Source organism: Macrosteles quadrilineatus, unplaced genomic scaffold (assembly GCF_028750875.1).
Source record: "Macrosteles quadrilineatus isolate MER2022 unplaced genomic scaffold, UCM_ALF_1.0 Scaffold_8__2_contigs__length_117827958, whole genome shotgun sequence".
Taxonomy (NCBI): domain Eukaryota; kingdom Metazoa; phylum Arthropoda; class Insecta; order Hemiptera; family Cicadellidae; genus Macrosteles; species Macrosteles quadrilineatus.
In genome coordinates this window covers 116,057,210-116,079,172 of record NW_026542601.1, presented here as the reverse complement: position 1 = coordinate 116,079,172, position 21,963 = coordinate 116,057,210, and the positions used below count along the sequence as shown (strand labels likewise).

Here is a 21,963-nt window from a genome sequence, read left to right as displayed (position 1 = left end):
CGACACTACTGCTTTGATCAAAAATAATAATACAACTGAAATGTTTTCTTCTCTGCAAAGTGTGGTAAAGGACATGGAGCAATGGTTTTTAGAAAATGGGTTAAAACTTAATATTTAAAAAAACAAATATTATTAAATTTTCTACTAGACACAAAAATATGGAAAACTGTTCCTTTAATTTAGTTGAAGCTCATAAATTCTTAGGGGTTTACGTAGATGACGCAGTTAAATGGGAGTCACATTTGAATTATTTACGTAACAAAATTAGGTCGATATCATCTTTATTCATACATTTAAGGGACTGTGTTTCTATTGAGACACTTAAAGTAGTTTATCATGCTTATGTGGAGTCAGTGTTAAGATATGGCATAATTTTATGGGGCCAAGCTACTGGTATTAAAACTTTATTCAGGTTACAAAAACGTATTATTCGTATTATTACCAACTCTCATCCACGCAGTTCTTGTAAGAAACATTTTCAAAATTTAAGAATTCATACATTAACGGGGTTGTATATTCTAGAATTATTAAATTACATACATCCAGTTAAAAATGAGCTACCAGAAACAATACATTTCAATCACAGGTATGAAACCCGAAATGAAAATATATTTAGACTCCCCAGACACCGTTTGACCCTATATGAAAAATCTCCATTGTACGCTGGGCTGAGATTGTACAATGTGCTTCCGCCATGCTATAAGTCATTAAGCAAAACTAAATTTAAAGATACAATAGATAATTTTCTTATTGACAAGGCTTTTTACTTAATTGAAGATTTTTACAGAACTACAATTTAGAATTTTTTTATTTTTTTAGTGTTTAATTTTAAGTTAAAAGTTTTAATGTTAAATATTTTATGTATGGATTTAATTTTGACATTGCACCTATTCTAAATGTTATAACATGTATGGAATGTTTTGTGCAAATAAAGTCTATGTCTATGTCTAACCCTGTGTTATAACTACAATAACTGAAAAACTTAAATAAAAGTTTGAGTTAGGTACCCACCTGTACTTCTGAACCCAGATTCATGAAGACTTCATGAGTTTTGTCTTTAGACCCTCTTGAAAGCATTTCGTCGGCATCATCCAAGACAAAAATTTTGATACTACTGGTCCCTGTTAAGAAGATCGTAACAATTACAAAGCAGTAGTTCATGAGAACTAACCAAGATTAATAGGTTTAGTAGTGACATCTTGATATGTTTAACGATCATGTGTATAAACTTACATTTAAGATAACACAAATAGATCCAAATACGCCAAAATCTTATGATCCTTGCCAAAAAATTCATTATGATAACATAAGAATCATGTTTTAAGCTTGTTGTGTGCAACAAACCTACTTGAATTTTCAGATTAACTTAAAAGAGAAAGCTGGCTGTGTAATTGAATGGCTCTACTTCACAATGAATACTTTATCTATCAACTGATATAGATATCCTTATCAGGCTGCATAACTGACCACAGACATAGCAAGGGAAACCCAAAGTCACTGAACTTTTACTGTACTGTTGGATAAAATTATCCTGGTCTCGACAGGACCAATGTTTGAACCAATGCCCAAAAAATTAACTTGACATGACATGAGTGATTGGGAATTCAGTGACTTGAGGGTTTGACATAAAAAATCGATATGTGGTCAATACATTTATTTTACTCTACCTTTTAACATTTGGGTACATTTACATCAAATCAAATCAAATCAAATCAAATCATCTTTATTCAAACTGTACATACATACATGAATAGAGTCACAGAAATAAGAACTAACAAGTACATTATGTTTCTTATTTTAACATTATTTTATTTACATACATTGCTAAATCTATGCAATACAATCCTTTATTAATGCTGTGTATTTATGAATGTAGTTAAAACATTTTTTACTCTTTTGGTTAGTTAGTCCTACATAACAAAAGGCTAAAGACAAATTTATTAAATTCGCTCACCAGTCACTAGATCTTGCAATTTGTATTTTTTTCTTCTTTATCATTGAAATCGTTTTTGTAAATACTGTATATACCTACAACCAGCTCTAGTTTGCTGGTAGCAAATAAGCTTGATTATAGGATGGATTAATAGAGCTATAAAAAGAAATCTTCTATAGAATAACAAGTTTTATCTTGGAGATATTTTCTTACTAATTTCCTTAATCCCTTTGTGTGTATATTAGTTTTCAGATTTGATAGTAATTTATTAAGAAATTTACATCCGATTTGTGTTGCTTTCTTTGAGAAAAAAGTGAGGTTATGCCGGGGTATATCTATTTGATCTCTGTTTCTTGTGTTATATACGTGTATATCTTTGCGAAACACATACTTATGAATGTTATTTTTGGCAGAGATAATGCATTCTAAAATATACTGGTCATAGACAGTTAGTATATCTAATTGTGAAAAGTGGTTTCTTACAGATGTTTTAGGTTCCAGGTTTAACATTATTCGCAAAGCCTTTTTTTGAAGTTTAAGTATTTTATCTAGGTTTTGTGCACTAGTGCCCCCATAGATTGCTAGACCATATGACAGATGTGAGTGTATATGAGCAAAATAAATACATTTTAGTGTTTCTAGATTACATAAAAATGACATTCTTTTTAAGGCGTATAATCCTGAAGAAATCTTTTTTACTAAATGAAGAACATGAAGATCCCAATTCAAATGGTTATCCACAATTAAACCTAAGAATTTTGTGAATTTTATTGTCTCTACTTGACTTTGCTCTATTGATATGGACAATTCCGGATTGTCTTTATTTTGCACTGTTGAGAAGAACATTTTATTTGTTTTTCCATGATTTAAAAATAAACTGTTTTCTGAAAAATAGGATTGAAAACATTTTAATTGTTCATTACAAACAATTTCAAGATCATTATAAGATTTAGATGATGTTATTAAATTTGAATCGTCAGCATACAGAACTAACTTGCTATTGCTACCTTTAAAGCTTTTTAATATAGAGGGCATTCCTTGCACATAGCACAATAATAACAAAGGCCCAAGAATAGAGCCTTGTGGAACTCCATGTTTGATGTTTATCATTTTTGAGTTATGTTTTAAGATTTTACCAGTTGTTTCAGACACAATCTCAACATACTGTCTTCTATTAGAGAGATATGATTCAAACCAATCTATATAACGATTTGTTATACCCAGATTTTGCAATTTTTTTAAAAGTATTTTGTGTGATATACTGTCGAAAGCTTTTGTAAGGTCCATAAAAATACCAACTACTTTGTTTCCTTTATCAACTGCGTCAATTATAGTGTCTGTAAAATCCATTAAAGCAGTAGTTATGGACTTGCCTTTTCGAAAACCATGTTGCTCATCATCAAAGAAATCGTTATTTACTAAATGATCCACAACACGGTTGTACATTACTCTTTCATATATTTTAGATATCAAAGTCAACAAGGACACAGGTCGATAATTTTTTACCTCAGTTTTTTCCCCTGTCTTGAAAATTGGAATCACTTTAGCAATTTTTAAACTGTCAGGAAAAACTCCAGTTATTAAAGAGCAGTTAATTATGTGTACAATAGGTTTTAAAATAGATTTTCTGACATATTTAATTAATTTTAGTGGAACCTCGTCATGACCACAAGATAGTTTATTTTTAAAAGATAAAATTATTTTACTTATTTCATTTTCATTTACTGGGCTACAACGAAATGGCTTTGTTATTGCATTTTTGGGTAGGTTAGTTCCTGTAGCTGAGTGTGAATTTAATGCTGTTTTTTGTATCAATGTTTCAATGGCTCCAATAAAATGATTATTAAAAGTGTTTGAGATGGTTAAGGGATCATTTATAATATTATTCTCCTTTTTCAGAACAGTGATTGAACTATTAGACTTATTTGCATTTATTCCTGTTTCCTTATTTATTATTTCCCAAGTTTTCTTAGAAATATTGTCAGAGTTTTTAATTTTCCCATCATAAAAGCTTTTCTTCTGTCTTATTAACTTATTTTTATAATCTTTGTTTCTCTGCTTACAAATATGGAGAAGCTCATTATCACCTGTACATCTGGCTTGTTTTTTTAATTCCGCTATTTCATTTTTTTCATGTATCAGATTTGAATCCATCCAGTCATTTTTGTTGTTTGAAAACCTTTTTACACACTTTTTAGGGAAAACTAAATTAAAATTATATTGAAATATGTTGTCAAACACTGTAAACTTATCTTCTACATTAGCGATATACAAAGGTAACCAGTTTTCATTATGCAACAACGTGTTAAAAACATTCATATTCCTTTCTGAGAAATCTCTCCTCTCAATATACTTAAAATTAATTTTTAACTTATGGTCTACGGGCACATTTACTTCTAAAACCTGGCCATCATGATCGGAAAGAGCAGTTATTATTCCTGTTACATTTGTTTGAGATTTTTCTAAGTTAGTAATAAAATTATCTATTGCAGTTGCTGAATTGGGAGTTATTCTAGTAGGAAAATCAACCAAATAATGAAAGCCATTCGCATAAAGAATATTTTTAAAATCTTTAACCTCTGCTTTTGAACTCAAAACATCAAAATTAAAATCTCCAGCTACTATAAAGTTGGTTTCATCCTTCAAATCAAGTAAAATTTCTAATAGCCTATCTAATCTAGATAGAAATTCAACATTTTGCATTTGAGGTTTTCTATAAATTCCTACAAGTACAAATTTAAAATTGTTCACCTTATATTTTGCTATACAACATTCAAAAAGTTTATCCTCTGTCAAATCATCTATTTTTTGTAGGTTCAATGATTTAGCTTTCAAACCCACCTCTGACAATATCACCACTCCTCCCCCAGATGTGGTTGTTCGACTGTATTCTGAAGTTACTGAAAATTTGTTTAAATTAAATCTCTCCATTTCACATTTTGTCATATTATGTTCAGTTAATACTATTATATTAGGTTTAATTTCTTCTAGAACGATCTCTAAAGATTCCTTTCGGGAATCCAAATGTTGAATATTTTGGTGAAAGATTTGTAAAAAATTTGAGAATTTAGAATTTTTGTCAGATGAATTTAAATTTTTAGACCTATTATGAATTTTTGAGCTCAGGTCAGATTGATGACATTGGTCAGTTGTGAGTTTAAATTACATGATTGGGTCTGGTGAGGTTTTTCCGACTGACTATTACTATTGCTGTTGTTATCAAAAATACCCTTATTCAAACTATTATTATGGTTTTTTTCTAAGTTAGAGCTATTTACAGACATTTCTTTCAAAGCTTCCCCCTCCTGCGCACATGACACTGGACTGACCATGATTTTATCACCACACACATTATTACACGGCAGGTTACTCTTGGCAATGTTGGAGAAGATGTCTCGCAGGTGATGTATGAAGTCTGGGTGGGACAGGCCTCCTCGCAGTTTTCTGCTGGAACGTTCATCGCATGTGACTATTTGAATGACTGCTCCTGTGATCTGCTGAAATTCTTCCAGCTTAGCTGCGAAGTGTTGTACTGGTACCTCATCACGTACACATCCCATTGGGGAGCAAAATAGGTATTTTAGTCCTTTTGTCCTGAAATCTTCACATAAGTCATTGAATGCTAAATCATAGTCTTTTAAGTTTGGTTTGCCGTTGTAAACAGACTTGGTTACCAACCCATATACTGTAGTCCCTCCACTGATTTTCTGGCATGTCAAATGGTTACTCAGGCGGTCGGAAGCTAAAGGTTTCCCAAATTGTTCTTTAAAGGCTTGCGCTACACCTGCACTCATTTGTTTGTTGCAATTTAGATCTGCTGAAATGCAATGACTAAATGCTACGAGAGAATTGTCTTTAAATTTAGAGAAAAAATCTCTCATGTCAGCTTCAATAACATGAATTCCTTCAAGTGGTAGGTTGGCAGTCAGGTGGTCTCTTTCAAAACAATTCTTTTTTTCTTTTGCATATTCATCTTGCTGTTGTGTTGGTGCCTGTGTAGAGAAATGTGTAGGGTGCAAAATGGTACTATTTTGTTCACTAGAGTTCTGGATATGATCAGAGAGCAAATTTTCCACCTTATTTATAATTTTCTCTTCTTTGTTTTCGTCCATCTTTGCTCTTCTTCGCCTCTGATTGGAATTATTTAAAATTGCTGCTGAGATTGCCTTGCAGAGTTTGACTTTCCCAGATCTATTAAAGTGCAATCCATGCCTAGTGTGATCCTTAATATTCAATTTAAAATTGTTAACAGGTATTATGTTGTAATTAGTTGTTGTGAGCTGTTGGATGTGTTTATTAACACTTTTATTGATTCCAATTATGGTCCCGTTCAGTGCTGGTCTGTCAAATCTTTTCGGTATGCCTGGAACTAAGATATTTGTTTTCTTAGAGACCTCATTGATAAAAGTTAAGTCCAAATTCACAGATTGGTTGTTCTTATCTGTAATGTCATTTGTACCACCGACAACCACCACATAATCTTTAGTACTGAAGTCTTTTGACAGTTTCTCAGCATCTGAGGTGATTTCTCTCAGTGGTGCGCTAGGCTTTACTATAGATGTAACACCATAAGCACTACCCAGCTGGTCTTGAAGCAACTCTCCGCACTTGCGTCCATGACTATCAGTCAACAGCAGTACTCTATAGATGCTTTTTCTTATGAGGAACAAATGATTTTTTTGAGAGAGACGTGGGCAGTGCTTCTGATCTAAATGGCAGTTCCGATTTATCCTCACCCACAGTTTTCAGAACGCTGAACCTGTTGGAACACTTAACGGTTTCATTTTGCTTTAGTTTAGTGGCTTTAGGACCTTTATCTACTAATACCCAGTTATTTTTCGGGATTTGGCAGTTGCTTGCTTGTGTACTCAGTGAAACCTTATGTTGTGTCAATAAAGATTTCACCAGCTGTTCAGAAACGCTATTTCTGTTTGCCAAAAGATAAGCAATTTGAGATCTTTTTGTAACTAGTTCCACTGCAGTAAAATGTGTAGGAAATTTGAGGTTGGTTAGATTGACTGTTGTATTGCCACCATAAAGTAGATGACCAATGACAAGGTCAGTAATCGCAAGAATGAAAACACCGCAGTCGTAGCTATTTTGTTGTTGGGGTGACTGCTTTACTACTAATAGATCAGCTTTCTCTCCTGGAGTGTGATACAGAAAATTGTAGAACTTATTTGCAAGAGTCTGTGCAGATTTCAGATTATAATTCTTCATAGAGTCATAGTGAAAAAACTTGGCATTATTTTTATCAAAAACTAAGAGGCTCCAATGTGATCCACATTTCAATGGTTCTGTTGTTTCATTGTTTGTTATGTCCATTACATCTGTACTATCATTAACAGGAATAAAAATATATTTGGCTTGCTTGATATTCAGTGGTTCCAAAACAAATTGATAATCTTCCAACATTTTTACGGCCTGGCAGATAACAGGGTTTAAGCACATTATTTCATTGCTTTTTATTATACTGTTACTTAACAGTTCATAATACTGTCTAATTACATCGTCAACTATCCAGTTAGGTCCCAATAAGCTCACAACATTTCCAGTGCCTATTTTTTCTTGAGTCTCATTGATGTCAATTTTGTGTTTATCTGTGGTCATATCAGCCACGATTATTGGGGACTGTAGATTTGAGCAAATTATCGGACTGCTCGTTGCTGGCATTGTTGAGAGTGAAAGTGCTGTGGTGTCAAATTCAATATTGCTTTTTTCTAGAGTGGTGTAAGAATTATTTTGATTTTGTGATTTATTGAAACTAGTTTCAATTTCTTTTAGAGCTTGTATGTAATCTTTATTTTTTCTCTTACCAAAGCGTGATTTATTTTCTATAAATAAACAAATGTCAATTTCTTTGACTGTAGCTGTTTCTTTGGTTCCATAAAAGTACACCTCATATTTAGGTAACTTATTGCTGGTATCTATGTTTTTTATCAGAGCAGGCCAGGGTGAATGTCCTCTGACCTTAGCAAATACTTTATCACCTTTATGGAATTTGTGCTCCATTATAATAACTATTGTCCCTGCATTGTTAAATATACCAGTACCCCAAAATATTATAAGTTATATGGTTCAATTCAGTTTTACAATAAGCAAACCAAATATCCATATATTTTAACCATATATTTAGTTCTCTAGAAATCAAATATTATAACATAAAAGAGACATAATCAATTTACAAAAACAAAGTCACTTAAAATAGTTGTAGGGTGATAGGGTTATATTTTTATTTTACCAAAGTAAATTATTGTAAATTGTTCCTTTCCTTAAAATTCTCTTAAATAAAAAATAAGAGGTCAATAGGTTTACACAGACTCAGGAATATTGTCTGCTAATTGACAAAATATGCCCACTGATAAGAGATAAGACCTTTTAGTTCTGTTTCACTGTTGGCCTAGGCACAATGACCTTGCAGTTTATGTTGATTTCTCTGCCTATCTTTTAGTAAGTTGATAATCTCAGTTACAGTGGTTCACTTAATATTCACTGGAGACAGTTAAGTGCACTTTTTGTTTATAGCTGTTATATCATACATGTAGATTATTTACCTAAATTTCATTGTAGGTTATGTGGTGTTATTTGCATGCTTCTAAAGAAAACTTTTCACTAAAAAATGCAGTCTATCCATTCAATTTGCAATAAATTGGTAAGACTTGATTATACAACACAAATTTTAAAATAAAACCTCTTTAAAACTTAGAAAAATAACAATTTTTAGGATCACAAACAGTCAGTGCTGTATCATGTTAACCTCACTTTTTCTCCTATGATGGTGACAACCTATAATATCCTATATCCTATGATTATATATCCTATGATGGTTGAACATAATTATTCTTTCTTTAATAAACTATTTTAAATTTATGGTACATAATATCTGGCCAGATTAGTTTAATGATTTTACCAATTAATTTTATGTTTGAGGCGTTGGGAAAGGAAAGAGATAGGAAGTGGCCACATAGTCTTTAAATTTGTCTGAATTAAAAAATGGAATAATTATTGTTCACTGTTCACATGAGAGAAAAAACTGGAGAGATCTTACCCACTTTCAATTGTTGACTTAAAGGACAACTAATAACATAAAAAAGAAAACACTACTTTGAATTTACTTTACATTTAAATTATATACAATAGGAAAGAACTCTGGACATGTTGCTTGCTTCAAGTCATGGTTGGAAAAAAAGGAGAAAGTGGATATACCTCCCCAGATAAGGTAGTTTTAAAAGTCTTCCACTTGATGGCAGCACTAATCAACACACTGAACACACAAAATAGTTTGCAAATTTTCCACTAAAGTTCAGGAAGGATATGTTTTAACACGTTCAGCCCGACGGAAATTAGTTGTCAGTTTTTGAACTTACCATAGCTCCGACATGCGCCACCGGTGGCGCACAGCCAACTTTCCAAAACTCCGACGTGTGCCACCGGTGGCACACTGTTTCCATTTGATTTTATGCTTTTTAGAACTGCGTTCGGAGCTTTTCTGAGTTATATAAACTGTGTATTCGTAATTTATGTTTATAAAAACACATTGTGGCCACCTGTGGCGCACGTGCAATTTTTTTTACCAAACCATACTTTGAAAAATAGTCCCGTTTTTTAGAACTTTCTTACACTTACATTTTTACCTTATATTATACCTAATGTTTAATAGGGTAAATAAATTACAAATTAATTTAATGAGAACACGAGAACAACTTTTATTGAATACAAAAATGCTTCAGTATTGTCAAAATTGTGTAAAAATGTAAAATATTGTTTCCTAATGTAGGCTAGTTATTATAAAAAGATTGCTTGTTTATTGTGTTGAGTTACAATAAGAAAAGAAAAATGCCATGGATATGTATCATCTCTAATAATTGATTTACATAATTTGAAACTGTGTTAAGTCCATGTCTTTAGTTCTTAGTGGTTCTTATTAAAACATTCTATACACATAAATGAGTTTCCTTCGCATTCATTGCAGAAAATTACTACTATTTTTGCTAGCTTCCTAGCTGTTTCGGTACCTTTTTCTTTTGCCATGTCCTTGTAGCAAAAAACGCATCTTTTCCTATTTTTTCTGACAGGTCCCTCCAGCTTGGTCAACTCGTGCTTACGTTTCCTAGAGTTTGCCCGTCCAGCTCCTGGTGTCCCTACGTCTGAAGTCGTTCCCTCTTCTTCAGCAGACTCAGGAGTCAGCAGTTGCTCAATTATCTTCTCTCTGAACCACAGCATATCTTTTTTCTTGCTACCAAACTGGTTAGATACCACAAAGGCATTAACAACACTTGTGCCAAGTAGTATCTCCAAGGCTACCTTTTTGTACCAAGCAAGGGATTTTCGTAAGGGAGTGTAGTAGGACGCCATCTGGTCTGAGAAGTCAACCCCCTTTTTTGCCTGATTGTAGGCTAAGACTGACGTTGGTTTCATAATAATCTCTCCTTTTTTATTTCGCTTAGTAGACTTGGCAAGAGTTTCTGTATCTTCGGGTCTCGTGGAAATCATCATGACCACTCTCTTATCCCTCCACTTCATACACTTCACTCCAGAGGTGTTTTCTTTGGCAATCATTTCTCCTTTAGATAACTTCTCATTCACGACGACCTTGGGGTTTTCTTTTCGGTCCACACGGAATGTGCCGCACAGGTAGGTTTTGTTCTGTAGCAGCAAACTGGCAAGTTTTACAGAGTTGTAAAAATTATCGGCATACAAGGTACGGCCAGCTTTCAATTCATTTTTATTGGAACATTGACAATTTTGCCTCTGAACTGTTTAAATGTACATTGTTTCAATATCATATGTTTTACTTTTTATATTAAGCTGTGTTCATGTTTACTAGTGTACCTGTTGCTCGAAATCGAGCAATTTTCAAGTACCTGTATTATACAGAAGATATTTTAAAACTACAGTAATGACAGTCATAATTGTCGATGAGTTTGAAAGACTCGACTAAATGCTTATGTAACTGATTGAAATACTCTCACGCTATTTAATAATAAATTGAACTCCTTTTGAAATAATAAACGCTTTTTGTAAAAATATTTTTGAATTTTTTGGACCCGGCCTTATTTTTTAGTGTTTTCTACAAATGTTTCCCAACTTAAAGCTGGTACCAGTAAACATTTCTTGCGTGTATTTATTTGATCTGACTTTAGGTAGGTTTACTTTACAACTGTGATAACATGATGTGTATATTCTTCATAGTTTTTTTTTACTTCCAAAATAAGTTGCTTAGCATAACTGGCAAAAATTATTCATGTAAGTGATTGTGTACCTGGATTCCTTACTCTGAGACCAGGCCTCTCCTCTACTCTTCTCATACATATAAGATTTCCTATTAATTGTCTCCTCCTCTTGTTTTCAATATTTCTCCTTTGAACTCAAGAAATTGTCTGTTCTTCCAACAAAACTGATTGACTGTGACTGTTAAGATTTGTCTATAACCTCTTAAATATTACAAACATCAATATTTCAATATTTCAACAACTCCAAAAAGCTGATGAGTTTCTTTTTATATACTGTACAGCTGTTTTTGTTTTTAAATTTGTTTTCAATGTAATTCTTATGGGGGAAAATGCGACCTTTGAGAGCGTCTCATGCCCTTAAGGGTAAGAGTTTTAAAATTCTAAAACCTTTATGCAAAACTACGAACTGAGACGAATTATTTGACACATCAAACGTTAAAAACGGTCCAGAAATAACGGAGGAGTTTTGTTCACAAAAAACAGCCCTCACGTATTAATATAAGAGATGTTTGTGTGATCAAAATAAAAGTGTGGATTCCTTTCTTTATAATTTAATTTCTCATTAATTTAAAAGTTTATTCTTATAAGTAATCAAGAGAAAGAATGCCTTGGACAAGTACGTATCAATAGGTTATGGGCTATTCTACAAACAAGGTATTTTTTTAAATTACTTTTAAAGAAGCTATATAATATTTTTCTTCATTGTTTTGTCATTGTAACTGTTGACTTTTTTCTTGGAACAAGTATAAAATTGGTTAGACATTATGGCAAATTCAAATGAAAAGATATGTATAGAGAAACTTTTGGGTGCAAGTAATTGGACTAAATGGAAGATGCTTATCCAGTTGTTGTTAAGAAAACAAGGCTTGTTGAGTTTCATAATGGGATCTGAAGTAAGACCTATTACTAACATCTCTGGATCTGAGCAAAATGCTATTGCAGATTGGGACAGAAAAGATGCTTCTGCTATGTTATACCTTATGTCATCTCTAGGCGATGAACCATCTACACTGGTTTTGACTTGCTCGACTTCTAAAGAAGTTTGGGATTGTTTAATATCTGTGTATGAACAGTCTAGTGAACAAAGGCTAGATCGTTTGCTAGAAGAGTTTTTTAGGTGGGATCGGGATCCTAATGAGGACATAGCAACCCATGTTGCAAAGCTTCAAAAACATTTTGCCGAATTAAATGATGCACTTGAGAAACAAAAGGAATCAAAGCTTAGTGATAGAGTTTTAATTGCAAGAATTTTATCTACTTTGGGGCCAAGCTTTCGTGAATTCGGAAATGTATGGGAAGCTATACCATCTAAGGATAGAACAATTAAAACACTAGTTGAAAAGCTTCGCACTATAGAGCAGCGTGATAATGTGGAGTTACTTAAAACTGCTTTATATGTTTCAAAACCCATGTGTACAAGGGTTAAAACAGAAAAACAAGGGCAGAGTAATCAGAATCAAAAGCAGGTAACTAAGATATTTTGTTTTAAGTGTAAACAAAAAGGGCATAAGGTCCCTGATTGTCCACTTAAAAAGAAGTCTACATCTGATAAGAAGGATGTGTCTGCAAAACATAGTTTTATGAGCAGGAATGAGTTAACTTTTGCAAATTGGGACGTTTAGATTGCGGATTGTGGTGCTACTCATCATGTAACGTGGTGTAAAGATTATTTTACAGAGTATTCACAATTTTCAGAACCACAACTTATGTCTGGCTTCAGTGATAATGCTTCTGATAAAAAGTGTTATGCCGAGGGATCTGGGATCATTGTTGTTGAAACTAAAGTTGGTAAGGAGCTAATTCAAACGACTGTAGAAAACGTTTTGTATGTACCTAATTCTAGAGCTCATCTGTTGTCAGTCAGCAAAGCAGCGAAGAAGAACCATGTGTTTTCTGCTGACAATCTTGGATGTAAATTTACCCTAAATGGTATTGTTACATTGACTGGACGTTTGCATGGGGATTTATATTTTCTTAACATGCGTGCTATTTGTCCTATACAACCCACTGTACAACTTGCATCTAAGAAAGATTCTTTACAGCTATGGCACGAACGGCTAGGTCATCAGAATCAACGCCATGTTAAACAAGTTTTGAAGATGAATGGAATTAATGTGACTGGAGACATGGGTCTGTGTAATGGATGTGTTCTTGGTAAATCTCATCGTGGTCCATTTCATTCTCGTCCAACTTGTCCTGAGAAGGTTGGTGAACTGATCAGTACAGATGTCTGCGGACCTATGGAGGTCACTTCTCTTGGAGGTAAACCGCTATTTTGTATTGTTTAAAGACTACTACAGTAAGTATCGCCAAGTATTTTTCATAAAGAATAAAAGTGAAGTAGCTGATTCTATTCGCATCTTTCTTGCAGAAGCAAAACAAGGTGGAAAGACCATAAAAGAAATGTTGTTTGATAACGGGTCTGAATTCCTATCAAAGGAAACTATGAGAACCATTCAGGAGTATGGTATTAAGATACGTACAACTTCTCCCTACTGCCCTGAACAGAATGGTTCTGTTGAGAGGGATAATCGAACGATTGTGGAGTCCGCTCGTTCTATGCTTCAGAGGAAAGGCTTGCCGAGGTTTCTTTGGGGTGAGGCTTGTAATACTGCAGTTTACCTCCTTAATCTTACAGGACCAAGTCCTGTAGATGGCAAATCACCACTGCAAATGTGGTCGGGTAAGAGTGTTCCAGGTCTGCAACACCTCAGTGTATTTGGAACTAGCTGCTTTGTACATCAGCCGAAGCAAAAGAGGAAAAAGTGGGATGCTAAAAGCATTGACGGAATCTTTGTTGGGTATCATGGTTTGAGAGATGGATACAGAGTGTATGTACCAAGCAAACGGCAAACTCTTATTAGCCATGATGTTATATTGCAATCTGAGATATCCCAAGGAAGTCCTGCTCCTGATAATGAGCCATCTTTGAGCGATGAAGTTCATTTTGACATCACTTCGAAAACAACAGAAGTGGAAACTGACAAAGTGGCACCTCCTATTGTTTTGGAGGGAGGTGAGCAGTGTGATGAATTGTCTCAAAATGAAACCACGGAAGTGGAAACTGATGAAGTGACAACTCCTACTGTTTTGGAGGGAGGTGAGCAAGACGAGTGTGTGGTATTGTCTAAAAATGAAACCACAAAAGACGTGTTGCGACAAGGAAAACGAGTGAAAAATGTACCAAGTTGGATGAGCAGTGGAAATTTTGATCTGATGCTGGTTCAATCAGAGACACAGATGTTTCCAAGGTCTCACAAGGAAGCAATGGTGTTGGTCTATTCATGAAAATAAAACTTGGATTTTGGTGGATAAACCAGAAGGAGCTCGTGTCCTGGGAAGTTAAGTATTACTTCGTCAGAGAAAATTTCTTGGAAGGACTTGTTGATGTTGAACATGTATCTACAACATATTAACTTGCCGACATCCTTACTAAACCTCTCAATCGAGTAAGGTTTACACAGCTTAAAGTAAACATTGGACTTTGTGACATTTAGTTTCAAAATTGTGAAGGGAGTATTGGAACATTGACAATTTTGCCTCTGAACTGTTTAAATGTACATTGTTTCAATATCATATGTTTTACTTTTTATATTAAGCTGTGTTCATGTTTATGTTTGTGTGATCAAAATAAAAGTGTGGATTCCTTTCTTTAATATAATTTTGTTTCTCATTAATTTAAAAGTTAATTCTTATAAGTAATCAAGAGAAAGAATGCCTTGGACAAGTATGTATCAATAATTTTCCATCAATTCCATTACCACTTATCAGCATGGCCCTCATTGGCAAGAATATCAGACTTTCCAGCTTATACTTTAATTTTGAAAGTGTAACAGTTTGTCGAGCACAGTTTGTACAGCTTCACACCATACTTATATGATTTTCCTGGCAAATATTGCCTGAATATGAGCCTTCCTCACCACGGAACCATTGATTCGTCAATAACAAGATTTTCATCTGGTACGAGGAGTTCCCTGAACTTCATGTTCAGTAGGGTAACCAAGTTTTTTTATTTTGGCTAGCCGAGGCTCACTTGAATCGGGCGCTTCGTTGTTGTGGAAGTGAAGGCATTTCATTAGACAATCAAACCGATCTCTGGTCATGGTTTTTTTTATAACCTGGTTTCCATACATAGGATTTTTAGACCAATACATTATACGTTGCGGCATTGGACAAATGCCCACAATCATTAAAATACCAAGAAGTTTTTTTGATTTCGTCTGTTGTGCAGTCCACCCATTTTTTCATAGGTGATCACTTTTTGGGACGTTTTTTACACAAATACTGGTGAGCATACCTATTGGTTTCAGTAACAATGAGGTTCAATACTTCGTCATCAATGAACTGAGAAAATAGTTTGAAAGGTTCATCAGTTTGACAATCACGTGTTAACCCTGATTCTGCAGTGAATGGATATTGCCTACAAGAGGATTTTGTATTGTAGGATACTTGTATACCTAATTTTTTGTTTCTCTTTTCCTTTCTGTGACGCAATTCATGTATTTGCTATAAAATACTTGATGAATAAAGATGATTTGTATTGTATTGTATTGTAAGATTGTTTGAACTCAGTCCATTCAAGCAAATTTCGCACAAAATCATTGTGAATATCACTCACCACTGCTTGTACGGGATCGACTTCGACTTCACTTTCCGTGTTACCTGCTTCCTTCTCAACTTGGTTATGATTCCAATGTCCAATGTCACTTCCGTCACTTTCACATACTCATCACTTAGGCCTACAATTGTAACATCAGTGTGACTGTCACTGTGATTATCAGATGGAACATATTCACTTCCCGACACTGAAAAATCGCTCAAGTCACTTACATCATCAATAGCACGATCAATATCAGAGCTATCCATTTTGTAGACTGTATCTAGGCAAAACACCTTACTGACACAGTGGCAGACCAAAGAATGCGGGAACATTTGATAAACCACCTGCTGGGTGCTGCACTCATGCGGCAGTTCCAATAACTAACAGTATGGTATTCATCACTTCTCCGCCCGCCGCGCCATCGGCAAGTGGAGCGTGTGGCGCACGTCGACTGGCAGGAACTCCCGAATACGCACCGGTCAACATGCGCCATCGGTGGTGCACTCATAAAACTATGTAATTTCACACTCATAACAAAGTTTTAGTGCAAACAAGACAATATCAAAAGATTTTCTTTAAATCCTATTAATATTACGTGTTATTACCGGGCCCCCTTTCCTTTAGTGAAGCCGTAGTAAAAGGTAATAGTGTAGTGCCCGGCAACATCACGCTTTGTGAGGCACTAAAGCAGAGTACAAGTGTAAGTGCCAAAAGTGTTCCTGTATCTCTCTCTGTAACTAGTCCTGTAAATAGTCCTTGTATTTAACACATCCAGGGTCCTTGCTCACAATGATACACCTTTATCAAGGCGAAATGATGCTCTGAATATTTTATATTTAAATGTCCAAGGTTTAAAAAACAAGGTTTCAGTTTTGGATAGTTTTTTAATTCACTCAAATATTTATGTTATTTGCCTCTCTGAACACTGGTTGAAGGAAGACGAAATAAAATTAGCTTTTCCTTATAATTTTCATTGTGCTAGCTCCTACAATAGAATCAAACATATAAGAGGGAATACTTGTATATTTGTACATACTAAATTTAACTCAAGATTGTGTGATGTAACCCAATTCTGTCAGGAATTGGATTTTGAGGTTTCATCCGTATTTATAGATTCTTTAAAAACTATATTTGTTTCTTTGTATCATTCGCCTAATGGTAGACCTTTGGAGTTTTTAAGGATTTTGGATGTTTTTTTACCTTTTATTACTCAGTGGAACAACTACAATATATTGTTATCGGTGGTGATTTCAACCACAATTTTGATGTTACTACAAGCAAAAGAAATGTAAAAAACTTGTTAAATCTATTTAAACAGTACAACTTTTATCATTTAAATAATTCACCAACTAGAGGCATAAACTGTCTAGATAATGTGTTTGTATACCAAAAATCTGCTAGGCTCTCTTTTTTAAGTTTGTTCAAATTTCCATTTTCAGACCATGATGGAATTATTGTTAATATGCAGAAGAACGACGAGCCATTAGTTACAGATAATATATCTCCTTCAGTCTCAAAAGACCCCATTCAGTTTTATCTACAATTAAAAGCCATGTACATCTGTCTCTGAAATTGTCTACTTATGATTGGTTATCTCTAATGTCCAAGTATTCGAGTAGTGGTAATATACAGTTCCAATTTTTATTTAATATACTAATCAACAATATTAATTATTTTAAGGTCCCAAGTAAATGTAACGTATTCAAACCTAAGTATTTGAACAAACTGAACAAGGGGTGGTATACTAAAGAGTTGGGTCAAATGAAAGAAAGGCTATTGTGTTTGTATGGTTTGCTCAAAGATACTGGAAATGTGAACAATACTGGCCTAAGGTGTAAATATTTAAAACTGAAATGTCAATATAAAAACTGTTTAAATGAAGCAAAGCTAGAAAACAATGTTAAGTGCATAGAAGAAAGTAATAACAGATGTAAAGCCGCATGGGAGGTAATAAAAAATAACTGTGAAATTAAAAAAAACAGCTGATTTGCAAATTGAGCCAAATACTTTCAATCGTTTTTTTCTTGACAGTGTAGACAAGATCAAAGAAAGTATTAAGACTCCAGGTGTAATCACTTCTTATAATGAATTTTTAAAAAAATATGAAATTGATAGTTGTAATAAATTTTGTTGGTCAGCCATCACACCTAGTGATATTCTTAGTGCCACTAAAAGGATGAAAAGATCAGCTAGTGTGGATGTGTACAATATGTCAAACAATCTGTTAAAAGTAATTATTGACTCTTTGGCTAATCCATTGGCAATATGCATAAATAATCTTTTATCAGAAGGGATTTTCCTGATTTACTCAAAGTCTCTCGAGTCTGTCCCATTTACAAAAAAGGCCCTAAGGACCAACCTCAGAGCTAAAGACCAGTTTCAATTATACCTGTATTGGGAAAACTAATGGAAATAATTATTTACGATCAAATCAGAAATTATTTTGAAATACACAACATCTTTAACAACAATCAATACGGTTTTAGAAAAGGAAAATCTACTCTCAATGCATTGGACGATCTAGTCAGGCAAGTTCATCTCTCTTTTGAAAATAAAATTTATGCTCAGGCCACCTTCTGTGACCTCAGTAAAGCATTCAACTCTGTTGACAGCTATATTCTCATCTCTAAATTACAGTACTATGGATTTGATGGCCCTCCATTATCTTTTTTAAGAAGCTACTTGCAAAATCGGAATCAAGCAGTTTGTATAAAAGGAAGATGGTCAGATGAAGTGTCAGTTGAATGGGGAGTACCACAGGGTTCAGTCCTTGGCCCCCTTCTTTTCTTAATCTATATAAATGATCTACCCTCTTCTGTTGATTGGGTCTGTTAATGTCACAAAAATTAATATTTTCCTTAAATAATAATTCAAGAGAGTTGTTTGAGAACAGTAATAAGGTTAATACAGTTTTTTCAGCAATATGTAGATAGTCAGCTAACATGGGATTCACATATAGACTATTTAAATACCAGACTTCCTCGTGTTATTAAAGGTTGAATCAGTATTGGTATAAATTCAATGAGGAATTGTATTCAGTATCGTATTGAAATTGAAACGATGAATGTAGGCCTATCCTTCCGCGCACCGCGGTACTAGCAGTGTTTCCATATGTGGGATTATTATCCCGAAAACAGGATTTTTAGAGCATGAGCGGGATTTGAAGGGGATTGGGATAAAACAGGAGTTTTGGCTATGACGTCCGTTTTTATTTACTATGCTTTATTTTAGTGAAAAACTAATCCTAATCGAAAAAATTACCTTAACAAAATATAATAGCAATGTTAAAACAACTATTTAAACACGATATGTCTATTAATTTGAAATAACAACTTCACCAATATTTCAGAATTTTTAATTTCATGAGGCCTTTTGCCAGCTATGCTGGCATCATCAGACACATCACAAAACGATATGTATAATTTAACACTCAGAATTTAACATCAAAAATCTTAAGGGATTAAACAGGATTTCTTAACCCAGTGACCGGGATTATATTCTTTTGGTCGTGTAGAAACACTGGGAGTTCGGTGCGTTCAATTAAAGCCAGTAATCAGAGGGTGATGATAGAATGTCTGTCGATGTTCGATTTTTTTTTATATCGATGGTAGGTTCCCGATGTTTTTGTTACATCGATGTTTTCGTCAAACTTCGATGTTTTTGACCAAGTATTGAGACATAGATGCAAAATGTAGCATATCTGTAAAAAATGTAGTCTTTCAAGAGAAATTCCAGATTTTTTCCAAAATTCCCTGACTTTTCCAGAACAACAAAATTCCCTGACTTTTCCAGGTTTTCCCTGACCGTACCAACCCTGTAAAACTATGTCCGCGATTGAATCACAGTATATTCAATACTGTGGCTCTCTTTTTGGATGAAACTGAATTTCAATTAAAACATCCCTACACACTTATCCACACAACGCTTTAGCTTTATCTGCTCCTGATTACGACCAGCCATCACATAACGGGTTAGCAAGACACTGCCTTGGTCAAGATCATTGATTGTACTCACTTAACGCCCTTCGCTTGATCAAGTCGAGGACTCGGCCGACTGTTCCGACAACAACATGAACTCCCATCTCAAGTTTCCTGATGTCCTCTCGTACGTTCGTGCCACCAATGCAGGCATGACACATGGCATTCATAAAATCTCCCAGAGCAATCACCACCTTTTGGATCTGAAATTAAAACTTAAAAATGTGATTAATAGTTCCTGAATATAGTACAAGAAGGAATCTAGTATCTATAAAATTAATAGACTGATCATTCTAAAATACAATACCTCTACCACAGAAAACTTACAGACTAAGCGAATTTCCATAACATTTCTGATTATTCATCTAAAGGACATATGGAACTTGCTCCATAAAGATTATATTTTTCCTACAGTTACCTAACAATGTACATGTTCTCTCACTGATTTGAGAAAGCTAAGTGGCCAATTTGCTCATCAGTGAGACAATGTTAACAATGTCTCACTCTATAATCTTTGTCTCACTCCAGATTTGCAACGTGAAGGCACGAAATAGTGAGCGCGTAACATGCAGGCAACGTCGTATGCGCGCGAAATACGTTGGCAGCACTGGCTGTAAATCAGCTGGTCAGCTGTTGTACTTGTCACTTCACATTAAATGTTATATTAAAAGTTCACTTCTGTGTAAAAATAGGTTATGTTTCTTCACAAATTTATTTGTTTTATGGTAACTGTAGGAAAAGTATAATGTGCAACTCGAGTTCAAAGTACAATTGCCTCACTCGAGAAACCATTCCTCACTCGCCTACGGCTCGTGAGTAAGGATTTCTCTCGAGTGAGTCAATTGCTCACTTTTCTCACTAGTTGCACAAATAACTATTCAATTATTCATTACATTTTAACTTTAAGTGGGGTATTCAGGGAGCCGTGATTAATGGATTTACTCCGAAGATCGGCCTAGCCATTGATTTAAGTCTTTAACTTTTATAAGCCTGAAGTAAGTCTTTAAACCATTATTTAAATTCTGATTTAGACAGAATAAATACATCAATTTAGTTTTAAAGTCAAAGCCGCATTATCAAATGAGAGGATTATAAATTATAAATAAGTCAATTACCTGTACGGCTGTCTCTCGGGTGGAAGCGAGGATGAGAGCTTGACACTCCCTAATTGATGTGTCAATCTGTTGGAGAATGGATATGGAAAATGTAGCAGTCCTATCTGTACCTGGAAAAAAATCAAAATTAGGATCACTGTATCATGGAATATTAGTAAATATTAGTTTTCGTATTTACATTTGTTTAATACAGGTGTGCGAGGGGGGGATATTGATGAACTAATTGCTTGGAGTAAACTAATCATGCTTGGGGAATATGTGGAGCCTTGAAGCGGGGTTCACAAAAACATCAATTCTATCCATAAAAAAAATACCTCCGCCGCAGCAAACCCTGCAGACTAAGCAAATTTCAATTTGTCTCATTACATATTTACTAAAATATTAATATATAAAAGAAAGTTGTGTTAGTTACGGCGTTTATAACTAGAAAACTACTGAACCAATTGGCATGAAAATTTACAGGGATATTCCTTAGGTACTAGAATAACATAATAGCCTGTTTCCGTTTCAAAAACCCTTAAGGGAAGCGTCCTATGGCCCTTTGCAGTTTACATGTTAATCTTATGGAAGAATGTTTTATTTTGTTTACCATGCCATGTTTGTCATTTCTTGATTAAATTAAATTAAGGAAACAGCTGTTGTAATGATAACCTAATTTTTACAAACAAATCTATGCATAACAAATGAGAGCTAGCAAATAGGTTTCTTTTCCATTTGTTTTTTACGAATATTTGTTGTGAAATGTAACTGAAGGCAAGTGAGTGCAGCGAACGAGCTCCAACCTAAAGGTGGGTGAGCGTAGCGAACGAACTTCAACCAGGACGTGATTGAGCCATGCGAACGAGCTCATCTTGAAAATGAACAAGAATTTGACATAAAACCACATTAGGACAGGACAACGTATGTTGGGCCAGCTAGTATTTCCATAAATAAGACATATTTATTCCCAATTTAAAGAACATTAGATTTAACGAGTGCTTAGGTTTGCTGCTACGGGGAAGGTAATCAGTGTTTTTTGACCAAACATCACTAGTATAGGAAGAAATAAATAAATTTGCCAAATTTTATCAAAATATATCCATAAACAAGTAAACTACAACAGTTT

General features: G+C 34.2%; 1 protein-coding gene across 2 annotated transcripts in view; it reads right to left on the bottom strand.

Moving 5' to 3' along the window:
* Positions 1-21,963, bottom strand: part of LOC129001734 (eukaryotic initiation factor 4A-I-like) — a 93,829-nt gene that overhangs the window by 55,726 nt on the left and 16,140 nt on the right. For both annotated transcript variants that reach the window (XM_054429144.1, XM_054429145.1), the window contains exons 4-6: positions 20,859-20,968; positions 19,781-19,946; positions 1,012-1,121 (exon numbers count right to left, since the gene is read on the bottom strand). In XM_054429144.1, coding sequence (XP_054285119.1) covers positions 1,012-1,121; positions 19,781-19,946; positions 20,859-20,968 — 386 coding nt within the window. The remainder of the gene's footprint in view (positions 1-1,011; positions 1,122-19,780; positions 19,947-20,858; positions 20,969-21,963) is intronic.